The sequence below is a fragment of the Hyperolius riggenbachi genome, chromosome 2 (genome assembly GCF_040937935.1).
Source record: "Hyperolius riggenbachi isolate aHypRig1 chromosome 2, aHypRig1.pri, whole genome shotgun sequence".
Classification (NCBI taxonomy): Eukaryota; Metazoa; Chordata; class Amphibia; order Anura; family Hyperoliidae; genus Hyperolius; species Hyperolius riggenbachi.
In genome coordinates, this window is record NC_090647.1 from 482,492,607 (window position 1) to 482,510,034 (window position 17,428).

The following is a 17,428-nucleotide window of genomic DNA, read 5'->3' on the forward strand; positions in this document are numbered from 1 at the left end:
TGAAACATGACAATTCGTTCACTACACTCCAATGTAGTCTGCAGTCACCAGATCTCAAGCCAAAATCATCATCATGCTCTTATTATGAAGCCTTGATAAAGAGACCAGTACTAGTCTTGGAACAATGGCTTAAATAAACTTCCAATTTTGGATTATCAGCATTTGTTGGACTGAATCCTTATAATGAATGCTAATTACGTTCTGATTGTTGCTTGCCTCGAAGCCCTCCATCTGAGTTTAGCACCTCCTGGATGCTCAACAATGCAGAGCTACCTGTGACTTTACTGCACAGGACAAGGGATACCTGTACAGAATGTAGTCTGTCACCTGACCCTACCAGAAATGATCAGTTTGTGTGACAGTAACTTGCTGCCTGATGCAGGAAGTGCCAGTAAACTTGCCATGTGCAGAAAGAGATCCAGGCTGCTTTTTCTCTATTGGAAACGCAAATCTGGTGTGATGAAAACAGCTTGCAATTTTTCAAATATCTACATTCATAAATTAGTTTTTCAATTACTTCTCAGCATCGGCACTGCTATCAGCAGGGAACAGTACAAGGCAAAATGTTACTGATGAATTATTCATAATTGGCAGATCTAAATATGCAATGCTACAACATGCACCAGGTACAAATGAGATAACGGGATGGTTTGATATCTCATCAAGTAGTGCTAACCGAAAGCTGCCGCGAACAAGTGTATTGCTCTGAAGCTCATCCTTCAATAAGGAAACGCTAAATAAATACCAGTAATTCTGCTCACAATTTCATTCTCCAGTCTACCTCTGTTTGGTTTCTGCTTGTAATATCTGGAGGATCCATATAAACTGAGAAATGTCCAATACTAATGGTACCCATAAACAGTACAATTAAAACGTTTGCTTTTCCTGTTTATTCAACCAAAATGATCAAATAGAGTGAAAATCGAAAAGAAACTTTTCTTTTCTCGATCGAAAAAAATCGAACGATTGATATTTTTTTTCAATAAAACTCTGATCGGACAAGTTGGAAAAATCTGGGTGATTGTTTGCGAAATTGTATAGTGTACAGTAGGTTGTATAAGATAATATGTTCGTGTAGGGTACTTTGAAAATAATTTTAAAAACTATTTAACCAAATGGAATAATTGATCAAATTTCTCTGATCAATTAAAAAATAAATAAAAAAATTGTACCCTGTAGGGGCACCATAAGAAAGTACAGCCAGCTTCATCTCCAAGCAGCAAATCCCAGAATTAGGTGCCTATTGTTACCACAGCAGGCTTCCCTTTCGCGTTTGTATTACGTTGCCAGTGAGCTGGGCCAAGGGTGAGCCGAGTGACTATTCCCGGCCTAGTCATAGCAACTCAAAGGGAAAAGTAATACAAGGTCCAGCGATCGCCGGAACCCCGAATTGCCCTTGCTTGGGGCGCGCACTATAGGATTAGTGCTATAGTGACGCCGTATGCCGAAACAACCTGCTTCAGCCCTTTCCCTGTTTCTATTTGTGCACCTTATAATACGGCAACCCCTGTTTCTACTACAAAGTTCACGTCCTGCTGACCCACAGTGGTGCATATCTGCCTAAATTAAATACCATTTTTTACTCCACTTCTGTGGCTATGGGGCATATGCACAAAAGTTAGTAAAGCTGGTAAATGTTACCATTAATTAGGCTGACATACAATGTGTAGCCCAAACTGACGCGACTGAGACTGTTACCAGGCTGATCGTGGCTGAACGCCAGCCCACGGGAGGACGGCGAGGGACTCACATATGTTTATGCTGCAGGAGGACGCAGCGGGTAAGTATCGGTTCTTCTTTTATCGTCAGCGCTGGTTTCCTTTTAGGTAGATCTGCTATATCAGTGATCAATAAATCATTTTCATTAAAGGTGGGAAGCTAGATTGAACTTTTTGTACTTGTTATGGCTTTCTGATATTACTTTGCTTGATACAGAAAGGTGAAATATAATTAATTGTAACCACATTAAGGTTTGCATTGCAGCAAAAGATAAATTAATAGCATTTTTTTTCAGAAGTTATATTACCCCAGCTATAATGCATACATTTGATGTCAGATAAGTGTCATAGATGCCACCAGGGCACAGCTGTTTTTTCATGTTGTTTCTGATTGTCCCAAGATTCAGGTCTATTGGTCCCAGGTGCAGCCAGAGATACAAACTATCAATAAAATAGATTTAGAGATGAGACCAGATGCATTGCTACTTGGGCTGCTGGATGACTTATCACTGTCAGATACAAGAAAATCTACACTGCAATATGTGCTGTTAATGGCCAGGAGATAAATTGTAGTGAGGTGGAATCATGAGAGACCCCCTACCAAAAAGGACAGGTTTTTGTACTGTATGTCCATAAAGATATAACCTTTTTAAAAGGAGTCGTCCCCCCCCCCCCCCCCTCAACAGAAAAAGGATGAGGAAATTTTATATACAATTGAGGGGATGGAGTTCTTTTTATGGCCACCAGGTTGGTAAGGATCCTTCTATATTTGTTAAGAGATCCATGCTGCTTGCTATGCTTGCATCTTCCTGGGGGGCAAATTAATAGGAGGAGTGCTAAAAAGTGAAAATTGCTTGCGTCCATAAGGTGACAACAACCCTTAGGGCTGAAATGGTTAAACGCTGCTAATAACAATTATATACAGCTGTGCTTTATCCCAGTATAATTCCCAGTATAATTCCCCCTTTATACTGGGATAAAGTCACTTGGAGGGAGGTGTAATTCGGCATCCGTCGATTGCTGGAGCACCGAATTACTCTTATGCGCCCCGTACAGAATAACATTGCTGCTGTGGGGTGCCTGGTTTGCTTGAAGGTGACTGAATGTAGAGCACCTGCCCCATGTATACTTGCATGCGATTGACATGTCATTAAAAGATTTCAGAGGCGAAAAAATAAATGTAACTTTTCTTACCTGGGGCTTCTTCCTGCCCCTAGAACTAATCTGTGTTCCTCCCTGCAGCTTCGAGGTCCCGCTGGCAGCCTCTATGGATTGTCGAGCCATTGCCCTCACGGGAACGAGTCCACCTCCCCAGGAGCGTACTGTGACTGCACCAGGGCGGGCGTATGCGCAGAAGATGCTGGCATATCAGGAGTTCCAAGTATGTAAAGCTACATTTATTATTTCACCTCGGAAATGCTTTAAGTAAAGCAAAGCAAGTGTGAAAAGAGATAAAATATGACTTATTGCACAAAATAGTCTACAATACCCTGAGCACACTTGTTAGTACCTCTAGAAAATATAATGAATAACTGGACTAAAATGATTTTTAAAACTAGTTGTTTTCTTTTGTTAGTATCACAGGTCTCCCTGACATGACACTGTAGTGAGAGAGAATGGAATTAGAGGCTTCAGTACTTAGTTCCTATTTCACAATGCCAAGTGCCTGGAAGTCCTGCTAATCTTTTTGGTGTCGGTAGCATCTGAATCACAAACCTGGAACAAGCATGTGACTAGCTTAGTCAGACTTTAGCCAGAACGCCTGATCTGCATACTCACTTTGGGACGATGGTTTATAGTATTAGCAGCACAGGATCAGTAGACCAGCCAGGCAATCACCTCTCTGAAAATAAAATAAATATGGCAACATCCAAATGCCTCTCGCTCACTACAAAGTCACTCTAAGGTCCATGGGACTGTAGCCAAAATCCCTTGATGTGGCCACAAGAGGAAAATCAACCAAAGAATGGGCAGAAAGATGATGAGAATGGTAGACAAACTGCCAAGGACAACTCCAAGGTCAAGGTCCATCAGTGTCTGACAGTGGGCTCAATGCAAGAAAGAGGATGTCACTGTTTAAAGAGAAACATGAAGCATGAAAAATCCAATCTGAAATTGTGAAATGCATATTGACAGGTCAGGATGCTTCTGGTAGAATGTCCTTTGGACAGATGAGAAAAAGTAGAAGTTTTTGTTAAGCCTATCAGCTTTATGTCCACAGATGAAAAAATTAAATGTGAAGAGAATGACACCATACCTGCAGTGAAACATTGAAGCAGGGGAAAGAATATGGAAGGATTAAGGTGGGGCCCTGTGCAAGATTTGATCCATCCATGCTGGCCACTTGGCTTTCTTCATACAATGTGGTGGGGCTGAGGTCTGCCACTTACCAGGTGATAGGCACTTGTCTTTGTTACCTCATAGATAATATTGCTCTCATTAGATCAAACCTTTGCTAAGAAGCTCAGTGCTGTACATGCGTTGAGGGCAGTGCTCAGCCTCAGAACTGACCAAGTGATGTCCCTGGCAGCCAGTGGGACAGGTAATGTATGATACGTTTTCTGTTTACACTGTAGGTAAGGATGGTGCCTTGTAGATATGGTCATAGAGAGATGCACATAATTCTGACTTGCTTACAAATTTTATGCACTTCCTGCTAATTTTCATTGGCCCATACAATTTACATTAAACCACTTATGGTTCCTGGATGTGAGTCTTATGTCCAAACCAGCTACTCTAAAGGTTCCTGGAAGCCGTTATGCCACCAATATCGATCGGATGCAATCACTAGGGTGACAGCTCGGGGACCCAACTCTATATAGTTGCATCAAAATGTTGTTGCCTAGCAATGCATATATACAGAACTGGGGTCCCCATACAAACACTACAGATTCAAAGGCTGGTGATAATGGTAGGCTACATGCCCAACTAGTCCTGAAATATGGCATGTATGATATCGTTTTAACCAGGACGAGCCAAGTAATGTATTTTGAGGTGCCTTACAACTGTGTAACTTGTCATGTAAAAATTAGGAAGGGGGAAACATGAAAAAAATGTTAATGTTTGTGTTTACGTCCTATTTTCCACAATAAAGTGCCTGTGAAATAAAAAAAAATACTTGGAAAAAATATTACCCAAAGAAAGCCTAGTTTGTCTTGAAAAAACTATGTATGTATCATATTGATGACATAGGTAATGAAAAGTTATTTGCTGTATCAATAGTGACACAGCTGATATGCTAAAATTGTTAGGAAAAGTAAAAACCCCGGAACCTGAAGTGTTTAAAGTTGCATTCAAGTTACGTTAGTATTATTTGCATCTCACGGACAATCTCTGGTGCCTAGTGAGTTTTCACTTTCAAAATATATTAATTCCACCACCGCCTCTAGAGAGAACTTTCTTTAGCTGTAGATATTCTAAACCCTTTAAGAGATTCCTCAACGAAACGGATTGACATAGAGGACTTCACCAAGAAAACATAATAGTGCAACGCACACAGTTTAAGTGATGTGGTTATTTAATGATATAGAGAAGTATTTTACAAACAAACCTACTATATTTAGACACCGTGAATTGCACAATGTTGGCTACTTTGCTGGTCTGTTCATTACAGAATGCTCCTCTAGTCTCAACATGGAGCCCTTCCGAATAAAACAATGCCACAAGTCAACAGCCCAGAGGCACTGCTGGTGGAGTGACACCCCTGGGACATGTTAGGTGGAGTCAGGAACATTGGCATCTATCAACTTTTTTTTTAGGACAGGAAAGCATTACTAACATCTATTAAGACATAGTTAAATTACATCGGTGTGCAAGGAAAAAATCTGAACAAAAATGACTACAGATCACAATGTTTAACCTGCAATTCTAAGTGCTGATGCTCAGATTTAGCACTGCTTGTCACTGCCCTGTGTATTTTAGCTAAAGACTATATTCCCCCATTGTACTACAGAGGAGTCTGTCCCGATCTTCTGCAACCCTTCCACTGCTGCCCCGGGCCATCTTTATGGCCACACTTTTGTTTGAGCATAAGCGTGGCCATTCTGCACATGTGCGAGTACAATCAACGTAATCGCTGATATATTTCTCGTAGCCACGCTGCCATTCTTGTACGATAATGGGCGTACTGTGCATGCGTGAGTATAGTCCGTGCTTGGACAGTAGCACCAAGCTGCCCATTCATGAATTTTTTTCAATGCACTGTGGGTTCAAGTTACTGTATTCCTAACCCACTTGTGCATGGAGGAAAAAGCCAGGCATGGGTGACTTGGTGCTACTGTGCAAGCACTCAAAACTCACTTGTGCATGCAGGAAAAAGTCAAGCATTGTATGCTTGGTGCTACTGTGCAAGCACAGACTGTACTCACACATGTGCAGTACCCAATGCTTACACAAGAATGGCAGAGTGGTTACGAGACATATCGCAACAATTTGTTGAATATGTATAGAGGGACCCAGCACTGGAACGGAAGAGTGTAACATAGTTGGGAAACCTCTGAACTGTCCAAGGGCTTCTCTCTACTGAGGTTTTAGGGGTTGTTTTTTTTTTTTTTTTTTTGGGGGGGGGGGGGGGGGGGGGACACTGCAGGAATGCTTTGAAGGACGACTGGCAGCCCTGCTGATCAATTTGGCTGCAATAGTGTCTTAAGTACACCAAAAACAAGCATGTAGCTCATTTTTTCAGATCTGACAATAATGTCAGAAACACCTGATCTGCATAAGGCTCCCTGCACACTGCAAATCCGATTTGCGATTCCGATTTGAGATTTCGATTTGCGATTCTAATTTTCCCTGGATGGATGCTATCAAAAGAAAAAAGCAGAAAAAACGCAGCATGCAGTACCGATTGAAAATCGGAAATCGGCATCGCATATGAAAATCGATTAAAATTCGAAATCAGAATTGCATGTGGTGGGCAGGGAGCCTTAGAAGGGTCTATGGCTAAAAGTATTAAAGTGGACCTGAACTCTTGCACAGGACAAAAAGGAAAACATAGAGAAATGCACCCTGTATGTATTTAGAGAGTTTAGCCTGTGTAATTCCCCCTCATTTGTGCCTTATCACAAGATGTAATTTGATCTCTCCCCTTTGTCACCTGACTGCCATGGCAGAGATGTTATCCATATATGTCTGCTTCCATGAATTAGGAAGTACAAACATTTCAGATTTATTTTAGGATTTGTATCAGCTGCCACAAAGAAGTGTGTTTTTTTAAAAAGGTTATTATGCTGTTGCGTATCTTTTAGAGCAGAGAGGATGTTCTCAGTTCAGGTCCACTTTAGAGGCGGAGGATCAGCATGATAGCCAGGCAACTGCTTAAAAGAAAATAAATATGACAGCCTCCATATACCTTTCTCTTCTGCTGTCCTTTAAATAGCAATATTATCAGCACAATATGCCTAAAATGGAATAGTCTGCCATTTTACAGGTTAATTTTATGAACAGTTCAATATTTTAACTTATCCGACAGGCGCTTAATAAGAAGACTCCACTAAATCTCATACCTGGATGAAATGTCTTAGATGAAAAATAAAAAAAAGAGATAAAAACACAGCTGAAGCCAATTACCACCATCTAAAAACGCCAGCTACAAAATGAGAAGAAAACATGTTTCTTGTTGCATAAGACAGTGCATACTGCAGAGATGTTGTGCAAATCAAGTTACCATACCAACCAATGGGATTTCTACTTGTTAACATCATAACATCTAATCTTGATCTAAAGACCTAATATCTTTTAAAAGCTTGCACTGAGATATTTAAAGGGAAATCCCAGTTTTGCTATAAAATTGACACAATTTAATGTCTACCTTTTCAATTTGCAGACAGTTAAACATTTATAAAACTGGCTCTAAGATTTAATTATCCGTCTTTACAGTCATGTCAACCATATTCTGTGCCAGGGGCCTAACAATTGCCCCATGACACCTGCTTTGGGGGGGGGGGGGGGGGGCAGCAGTGTGTCATACGTCTCACTCCTCTTCAATGCACTTCTGCACCACACAACCCATTTCCCTGCTGCTCCTGATCCACATGACATGACATGCAGAGGTGGAGTCTGCAAGGAGATTGTGTGGAGTGTGGCTGCACTGAAGAGAAGTGAGGATCCTTCCAAAGTTTCCCACGTGCTCCTCTAGACCATTGCTGCTGAAGTTACGGTTCGTGCCAGGGCTCCTGTTCATGCACGAGCGTAGCTGTACTGTTCCTGTGTGGGCACGGCCATGCCTGCGCACTAAGCCAAAGCCACTTTATGCATAGTCAGACTCAGAGCCGTACTAACACAGGCCACCTGCAGACCCCTGGAACATATTCAACAAGAGCTTATAGGATATGTTCTCATAAAGATAACCAATAGTAACAGAGGCGCCAAATTAGAATAAAATGGTTTAAAAACCGTTTAAAAGGAGGGGGGTTGGTGGTTACCACCCTCAGGTATATAATGACCAGCCAATGAGTCGTTATACATAAACAATACAATTTATTATGAACTCTCCAGGCATGCAACGCGTTTCACGGGTCAAGGGCCGTGAAACGCGTTGCATGCCTGGAGAGTTCATAATAAATTTTATTGTTTATGTATAACGACTCATTGGCTGGTCATTATATACCTGAGGGTGGTAACCACCAACCGCCCTCCTTTTAAACGGTTTTTAAACCATTTTATTCTAATTTGGCGCCTCTGTTACTATTGGTTATCTTTGGATCTAGTCCACCCCTGGTGGAGGGGTACATCCCCATTTCTGTCTACAGAGAGCGACTTCTTAATACCTGAGTGGGGTCAGGTCACAATTCTCCCCACCTGCACATCCAGTGGTTGCCTTTGTGGTAACCCAGACTTGTGAGTATAATACTCGTAACTGTTTTGTCATATTTCCTTCACGTGACATACTACACAATATTGGGCTCTCGGTTCTCTCATTTTTTGTATTTTTCTAGGATATGTTCTCATGGCTGCGCTCCCCGCTGTGTACGAGCACAGTAATGCGAACATATCCAACAAACTATTGTCGGATATGTTCCAGCATTCTATGCACAGCAAACAGTGAAGGCCAGGAGGTTGTGGATAGCCTCTGCAGGGTCCAGAGCCTTCCCTCTTCTTAGCTAAGTATCTCATTTGTTTTTTAAATACCGCCGCGGGTGCACTTTAAGTCACAGACCCAAAACACATATGCTCAGGTGCCCTGACCACATGCATGGTTCATGTCAAGAAATAATTACAGCTCCACCTCTCTCTTACTACAGGATCTCTTTAATTCCTTTTTACTTCTGTATACACTATCCCCGCAGAGCTTTATCACAGAAGTAAAGGAGACCTACAGAAGGAGGATATGTAGACTGTCATGGTTATTCCATTTTGAAAAAAGTGCTCCATCTCTGGCTGTTCAAAAATGAAATTAAACCAAAAGCTCAGCAAGGGGAAACAAAAGCAGCCTTCATTATCCTCTTACTGCAGGTTTTCTTCAAAAGAAACTCCACTTTCATCGAGAAATACATCGAGAAGTGTATGGCCAGCTAAAACAATTTAAAAACTCATTCAGATTGCTTTTATTTGTAATCTTAGCAATTGTACTGCGTGTACTTTGTTAAGGCTGCATTTCCAATTGTGCGGTGCGAATCGCCGCGGTAAAAATTTGCATGCGTATGCGAATTTCGCATACGGGTCTATGTGAATTCGCATGGATGACGATGTATGCGAATTTAACCACGGCAGTGCTGGTGTGCTTTTCCACTGTTTCTAAATTCGCATGAAAATTCGCATACCCAAACCTCATGCGAATTTCCTATTAAATACACTGTATGCGATTCGCATAGTGGTATGCGGTATGCGAATTCTGATGGCTCTGCCATGCGAATGTTTCCTGCACAGAAAAACGCAAAGGAATCCTGACAAGTGGAAACAGTCCCATTCACTTGTATTGCTATGCGAATTTGCATGCGAAGAACGCATGCGAATTCACGATAGTGGAAATGGGCCCGAAGAGTACAGCTGCCATAAGGCTCTCCAGTTATCCCCACCTTGCGGCCTTATTAATAAGCTGCACATGGCGGGAGGCTTTGTAATTCATTTTTAACACCTGCACCAATCCAGTGATTGGCAGCAAACCCACTCTTGTCTGCTAGTTTCTGATACTCAGAAAGATGGGTTGGCACCACTCAGGACAGCCTTAATGATCTTTTATTGCATAGGATTCAATTCTGCAGTGACAGGCTGCTGTTTTGGGCTCACAAGCCCTTTTTCAAACCACATAAGCCAAAATACAAAGTGCAAGTATCACTATTAAAATATTTAAATACACCACTACCTATGTGCGCAACCAATCAGCACACTCACTGGGCAGAACTAGTGGCGGACCGGATGGGGAACCTCAAAAAACCTGAAATAGAAGCATGAGGAGTCATAAACACATATAGCAGCGCTAACCCAGTACTCCAATGTATCTCATGGCTGCTCCTCCATGTCACCTGATGCCAGACATGACCCGGAGTCTGTGTCTTCACATGCATACCACTGGGGGTATCCCTCATTTGAGCGCCAGTGCAGAGAAGCAGGATGGCACTGTAATGACAACCAAGACCCACAGAGTGGCGCAAGGGAAGCCACTTGTGTGAACCCAGCCAATCACATACTATAGGAAACCGGCCAATCACCAGTCTTGAAAACCGGCAGGCATCCTCATTGGGCGGCAAAACAAAGTTATGCACACATACGGCCGTGAGATTATCATGGCAAACTTGTGATTGCTGCCCAAAAAAAGGTTCTCGGATCTGCCAGGACACAGTTAATGATGTGATAGAAATATATATGAAAACTGCCTAATGTCCACGTTAATCGCGTTTGAAGGAGAAAGAGACAGCGTCCTATGCAATAAAAGAGTTTGAAGACTATTCTGAGTGGTGCAATCCATCTTTGTGGACTGTGTATACACCTTGAGACACTGGGGTTGGGGTCATGCCAGACCGCTTTTTCCTATTTTTTGTGCTCCTTAATTCCCTGACTGTTCACTGTTGGAGTTTCTCCAGGAGTGTAGCTTCATGTCTAACATGGAGGATCTAGCCGTGCCAGATGTCTTTTGCTATATTGGGCTGAAGAGATTTTGGCAATGGTCGATGGTGGAGTAATGTTTCTGCAGACACCTGATCCTAAGCCTCTCCAATGTGACTTAGAAGCAACCATGAAACGTACAAGCCTTAGTGGAGTAAAGTCGCATCAGGAGGATTCCTGGGTCAGTGAGGTCTCAGGTTGTTCCACTTGTGTTTCCTAAGGATCCCGCTTTTTGTGGAGTTTAGAAGAGGAAATGGAACAAGGCATTTTTGACATCATGCTCCACACTTTTGTATGCATATAACAAGAGATCCCTTTGCTTAACCCTAAGATAGATCTCTTGACCAATCAGCTTAAAGAGATTTTGCCTTCTGACAAATTTATCAGCCTCATGGATTCTTTGAAATTCAAAATAGATGCCTTGACTAAATCTATCAAAGAGGAGAAATGTGGAAAATTTACACAGGATTCATCCAATTATGCGTCAGGATACTTCTACTCCGCAGCAACTGTCTGGCCCCTGTAGACCTACACCCAAGGGCAATCGGCGGCTCCCTCAGGGAAAGAAGCCATCTACAGTTGGATCTGCACCACCTTCTGATGGCTCCAGCATCACCTCTCATGAGAACTCCCCAAACCAAAGAAGCACCGAAGGGGAAGGCACCTTAGGCAGAACCATACAACAGAAGAATCAGAGCCCATGGGTTCTATGTCCAAGGAGATTTTAGGTTCTACTCTTGTGAATATTTCTTCTCACACCCTAACAGCTGAGGAAAAACCAGTACTGAACTTTCAACTTTTTTTGTCCTATCAATACCCCTAATTTTTTACACATGATCAAGAACTGTACCACTTTTTTCTGACTTTTAGATTGAAATACTTTTTCTCCATCCTACCCTCTTTTCCATCTACAGAGCGCCAGGATGATGACTGTTTTCATTTTAAAACTTTAGGTCTACCTCCGAGTCATCCTATTATTGACAGCTTGTTTGATTTAGTGCAGGCTAACATAAAAATATTGGAGGATAGATACAAGAAGGGGGACTTGAAAGTGGACTGCAAATTGTCCAATAGGGAGAGAAATGCTTTAGTTTCCTTGCAGTAGAACACTTCCATCACCATCTGCCCTGCTGACAAAGGTGGTAGCGATGGATACCTGGTTATATGAGTTTGACATTTTTTGACAACTATCTGATAGTAATGTGCGTGAACCTGTTTCTGTTGATCCTTTACCTGATATATGCAGGAGAATTGAAGTTATCTTGAATAAAGCATTGCATGAAAATATAATCAGTCAGGGTTTGTTCATGTCTCTCAGGGGGAAAAATCATTCTATGACTCCCATGTTATACACCCTCCCGAAATGTTTGTCCCCCTAACTTCTAGACCAGATTTTGCAGCATTGTGTAGTCGGTTCCCACCTACATTTGCAATACCAACATGTTCTTAGAGAAGGGACACACTCCTAGGTTGCCTGGAGATTGGGTACTTGATGACGCACACTGACCTGTCCAATTCTCAGAGAAGATTTCTACTGTTTGTGAGAATCTGCTCAGCTGCCTGTGCAGACAGGCAGCGTTTTGACCACTGTTCACGTCTGCATTCTGCAGGTCTCTTTAAGAGAGACCTTCTGTCAGTTCTGCAGCTTGCTGCTGAGGAATTTGCATACAATCATTATGCAAATCCCCTACCTGCCTCCTGTGATGACTGGCAGTATAAAGGTTGGGATTACCCACAGTCCTTGGCTGGTCATTCCTTCAGGGTTTGTAGTACACACTCCTAGTGAGTGTCAGCCATGCTCTTGGTTTGAAGATCAGCTTAGAGTAATTCCTGGAAACTGTGCTAGGCAGATTTCCCTAGTGCAGTTAGGATTGTTTATCTGTTTTGTTTGTCTGTTGCGATTGTCCTGTCCCAGCGGTGGTCGATAGGAAGTCGTTCTGATCTCTGTTCTTGGAGCATAGCTGGTGCAGCGGTTGCTACCAGCTATCTTTCTGTTCTGCCTCTCTGGATCGCGCTAGCCACTTTTCACTAGCGCTGTGGATCCTTCTGTTCTGTCTCCAGGGATCGCGCTAGCCACTTTTCGCTGGCGCTGTGGATCCTTCTGTTCTGTCTCCTGGGATCGCGCTGGCCACTTTTCGCTAGTGCTGTGGATCCTTCTGTTCTGCTACTCTGTACCTGGATCGCGCTAGCCACTTTTCGCTAGTGCTGTGGATCCTATCTCTCGCTTGTCCCTGTTTTCGTGTGTCTGTCTTGTCTGCTACGACCGCTTGCTGGAGGCTCGGTGAGGTAACCGTTAAGCAAGCGTTAGCGTCCTCTGTTTCATGTTTGTCTGTCGATGGTTAGTTAGGCGTGCTTGTCTCTATTGTGCTTATCACGTGGAGACCGCGCATAACCGCGTGCACTGTTGCGAATGAGTGCGGTGTTCGCGGTTAGCTAGCGTTTGTTATTTTCCGCATCTCCTCATTGTATGATTTGCTGTGCCTTTGCTACTCTCGTGCTCCGCCTTGCTGTAGCCTTGTGTCACGTCTGGCGATCGCACCTCTCGCGATCGCGTTCCTGCTTCTTATCTGCTGTGGTGTGTGCACAGTCGCGGGTTGGCGACTAGTTTTATGCACACACACACACACACAAGCTGTCTCTGTGCTCACTCTCAATCGCTTCTCTTGCGATTGCGTTTCTTCCCTCCGTACAATTCCTGTCTGGCGTGTGTGGTAGGGCAGAGGAGCTGTTCCTCTGCACTCCACAGCTCCACCTACCGACAGGAATTTCCCTCTGCAGGTGCATAGCACCTAGCCTGGGTGTCCTCAATTATACGCTTGTGGAGGAAATCCGCCGCGTCAGCGCACGTCTGGTGCGCTGACCACGGAGACGATTCCACAATCGTTACACTGTTATTGCTGAATGTGTAAATCCATTATAACTAACTTGAGTTCAAGGTTTTTTTTTTACATTCAACGTTGTGGCACTGCGATGGGCTCTAATGTTGCCCCCTCCTATGCAAATGTATACATGTGCATCTTTGAGGAGGCCTTTGTTTACACTGATTCTGTTTCCCACCAGCAAGCTTTGTATTGGTGGCGTTATATAGACTACATCTTTTGCTTGTAGAGAGGCCACAGAAATCCTTGTTCCTTTTCATCTTCCAGTTGGAGGCCTTCTGGCCATTCATTCTACTCACTTCCCACTGTGAAACTGAGTCTATCTCATTTCTTGACACAGTAGTGATCAGTACCAGTATGTATGTGGCATACATACTTAAATGCCCTTGTGGTCTTGCCTATATAGGAATGACCACACATTGGGTAAAAGATTGTATATCCTCTCACAACTCGGGCATACTCTTGAACCTTTTTGGACCACAGTGAAACTCGTAGGTGGGAACCAGGGAGAGAAGTGGGAGGGGGAACATAACTGTTTATGCTGTTCTGCAATTATAGGCCTCAATTCACTAAGCAGTTTAGGCTAGTCTACTGATGGTTTTTAGTCTACTGATGGTTTGGTGTAAATCAGTTGCTTCACAAGGGAATTCACTAATAATCACCAAATGTTTTAGACCTGTTTTTAGATCTGGTTTAAAACATTTGGTAATTAGGTCGGTAAAGCAGGTGAAATGATTAAAAGATGCAATTCACAAACCAGTAGCTATGACTGACAGAACTCAGCTGGTCTAATCTCTGTCAGAAAACGTGGGGGTGGTTACTCCTTGTTTACCTTTGTGAATTGCATCTTTTGATCATTTCCCCTGCTTTACCTACCTAATTACCAAATGTTTTAAACCAGGTCTAAAAACAGGTCTAAAACATTACACCAAACCATCAGTAGACTAAAAATCATCAGTAGACTAGTCTAAACTGCTTAGTGAATTGAGGCCAATGTGCATTTTCTTTCACTATTTGAAAATTAATAAATTAACTCTGTGAAAAAAATAAAAAGCAGTAATATTTAATATAAAATTAAATACACATGTGTGATAAAATTCACTGTGTATGAACATTTCCCAACAAAAGGACAACATTTGCCAACTACATGATGCATAGCAATTCGATACATAACACGACACAAGTGTTTTGAATAGTAGCCACACAAGCTTTCGAACATCGATGTTCATTCATGATGTCATGCTTCTTTACAAACTCACTCTGCTACACGTGTTCTTTTACAAACATCGTTCCTGACCTAACGATGTTTGTACACCCAAGCTCGACCTGAATATAATCACCTGAACAAATTTTGCAGGCTGGATCACTTCAAATACCAGAGAAATGTAATTGCTCATGATCTTTTCACATAATTTGGCACCTTTCTAATCAATGATAATAGTCTGATCCATCTGAAATTGTTTATTTTAAACTATTGTATTTTAATCCATTGTCTCTATGCAGCTTAAAGAGACACTGCAACGACAAATAATTGAATGTAAAACATTATTCAGATTACACGATTTTATGTTAATTATGCTATGTTTCAGCATTAGAAACATTTCCTATATTGCTTTATGTTGGTATTTAAACCCACTCTCCCAGTGATGTTTAGCCAATGCTATTTAGTTGTGCAGCCTGCTCCTCCCAGTACACTCTGGGAGACAAGGTGTTGTGTCTGCTCGCTTTGGAACACACCACAAACAAAAATTCTGCAGTGATGCCCACTGCCAGCAGTAAAGATGTCACCATATGTGATAAATGTAATAATGTAAATCAGGATGAGGATTGATTTTACAAAGGACAAATATTGACTAAATACTTTTCACATGAATATTGTAAAATATATGCAATTTTAGTCACTGAGTCACATCCAGTAACGTTCCTTTTTAAGTGATGCAATCTAAATTTATTTAGCAACTCCATAAATAGCGCTATCCAAAATCAGCTGAAGGACAAAAACAAAACAGCAATTTTACATTGTCAGAAAACTAATAAAACCATATTCTCCTCCAGCATTTCTGGACATTATTATAGCATAGACTCCTTTATGAAAGGCGGTGTTTACCAAGTAATCCCTATTGTGGGTACTATCAGCACAAGTGCACCTCGACACATACATGTCAGGACTGCTCCATAATTGTGTATAAATGTTTTCAATCTTTTATGCTTTAATTGCAGTGGAACTGTAGTGAAAATAACATAATGATGAAAAATTGTTTTTTTTTTTTTTTTTTTACAATATTCATTTATAAATGATTTAGTCACTCACCCTGATTTACATTCTGACATTTATCAGAGGTGGCAACATCTTTAGTCCTGCCGAGTGATCTCTGCAAAATGATTGGTTACTGAGAGTTCCAAAATGTACGTGGTCTCCCAGAATGCTCTGGGTGGGAGATTTACTCAAAGCTAATCAGCCTAGGCTAAGCATCACTGGGAGGGCGGGGTTACATACCAATATACAGCAATCTATAGATATAGGAAGTGTTCCGGATGCTGAAACCAGGAAAAGTAACATAAAAGTTATTTACTGCATTTTTTTTTTGTCAATAACCTTTATTGAATTTTCATCTTTAACGGCATGGCTAAGCATAAGACAGAATTTATAATCTATCATTCATGAGTTATTTAGTCCCGAATATTCCAAGATATCTATTTACTGCAATTTAATATATGTCTCTAAAACGCAATTTTAAAAGGAACCCAAGGTGAGAGACATATAGAAGCTGCCCTATTTATTTCCTATTTTCCAATACCAGTTGCCTGGCAGTCCTGCTGGTCTTTTTGGTCAGTAGTGTCTGAATCACACACCTGAAACAAGCATGCAGCTAATCTTGTCAGATTTTTGACAGAAACATCTGCATGCTTGTTCAGGGTCTATGACTAAAAGTATTAGAGGCAGAGGATCAGCAGGACAGCCAGGCAATGTGCATCGTTTAAAAGGAAATAAATGTGGCAGCCTCCATATGTTTCTCACCTCACATTCCCTTTAAAATACTTATTACAGTATGATTTTTTATAATGTATCATTTTTTTTCATTCCAAAACGTACTACTTGATCGTGGAAGCTTCACGTACCCCCTAAGCCGGGAATAAGCACCCCCTGAGGTATGGTGAGGGCATTCTAAGATCGATCTTATGAGACAAAAGAGGAGGGAACGGTTATGGGAGGTGTAATGGAACTTTCTAAAAATTACTTTTTGAAAGACTATCTGAAAATAGTTCCCTGAACAGAAATGAAATATGTCATGTGTCCGCACGGGAGAAAAATCTGACAAGCCACATGGACTGCTGCATGGATTATTAACCACCATTTAAATAAGCGGTTATATTTAGCCATGGGAGTCAGGAGGAAGCGTCTGTCCTCTGCCACATCTGCCATTCAACAGCCTTTCATCCATCACTTCCCAAATGGCACACCAATCACTGCCAGAGAATACAGTACTCGATACAAAGGGCAAGCCATGAGAGAAAACACATCTAAATACTCACAGATCCGACTTGCGGGATATTCGTTCTACTCATGATGGAAGTTCTCTCTCTTCCTTGGTCAGCATGTGTACACCAGACTGAGGAGCTCAGTGTTTTCTGTACTTCCCTCAGAGGAAAACCACAGTACACTATGAAGCAGGCTGCTTCAGCAGTGATTCACATACGGAAGCAAGCTGGCTGCACTAGTTCTCTGGCACTAAAAGGCGTACACAGACAGGCAGGCTATGTAGGAAAAATAGATGTGTTTTCTCTTCA

The 17,428-nt window shown here is 41.9% G+C and overlaps 1 protein-coding gene across 3 annotated transcripts in view; it reads right to left on the bottom strand.

Moving 5' to 3' along the window:
* Positions 1 to 17,223, bottom strand: part of SPECC1 (sperm antigen with calponin homology and coiled-coil domains 1) — a 481,287-nt gene extending 464,064 nt beyond the window's left edge. For all 3 annotated transcript variants that reach the window (XM_068270298.1, XM_068270300.1, XM_068270299.1), the window contains exon 1: positions 17,174 to 17,223. In XM_068270298.1, the coding sequence (XP_068126399.1) occupies positions 17,174 to 17,206 (33 nt within the window). In that variant the 5' untranslated portion in view covers positions 17,207 to 17,223. The remainder of the gene's footprint in view (positions 1 to 17,173) is intronic.
* Positions 17,224 to 17,428: the final 205 nt, after the last annotated feature.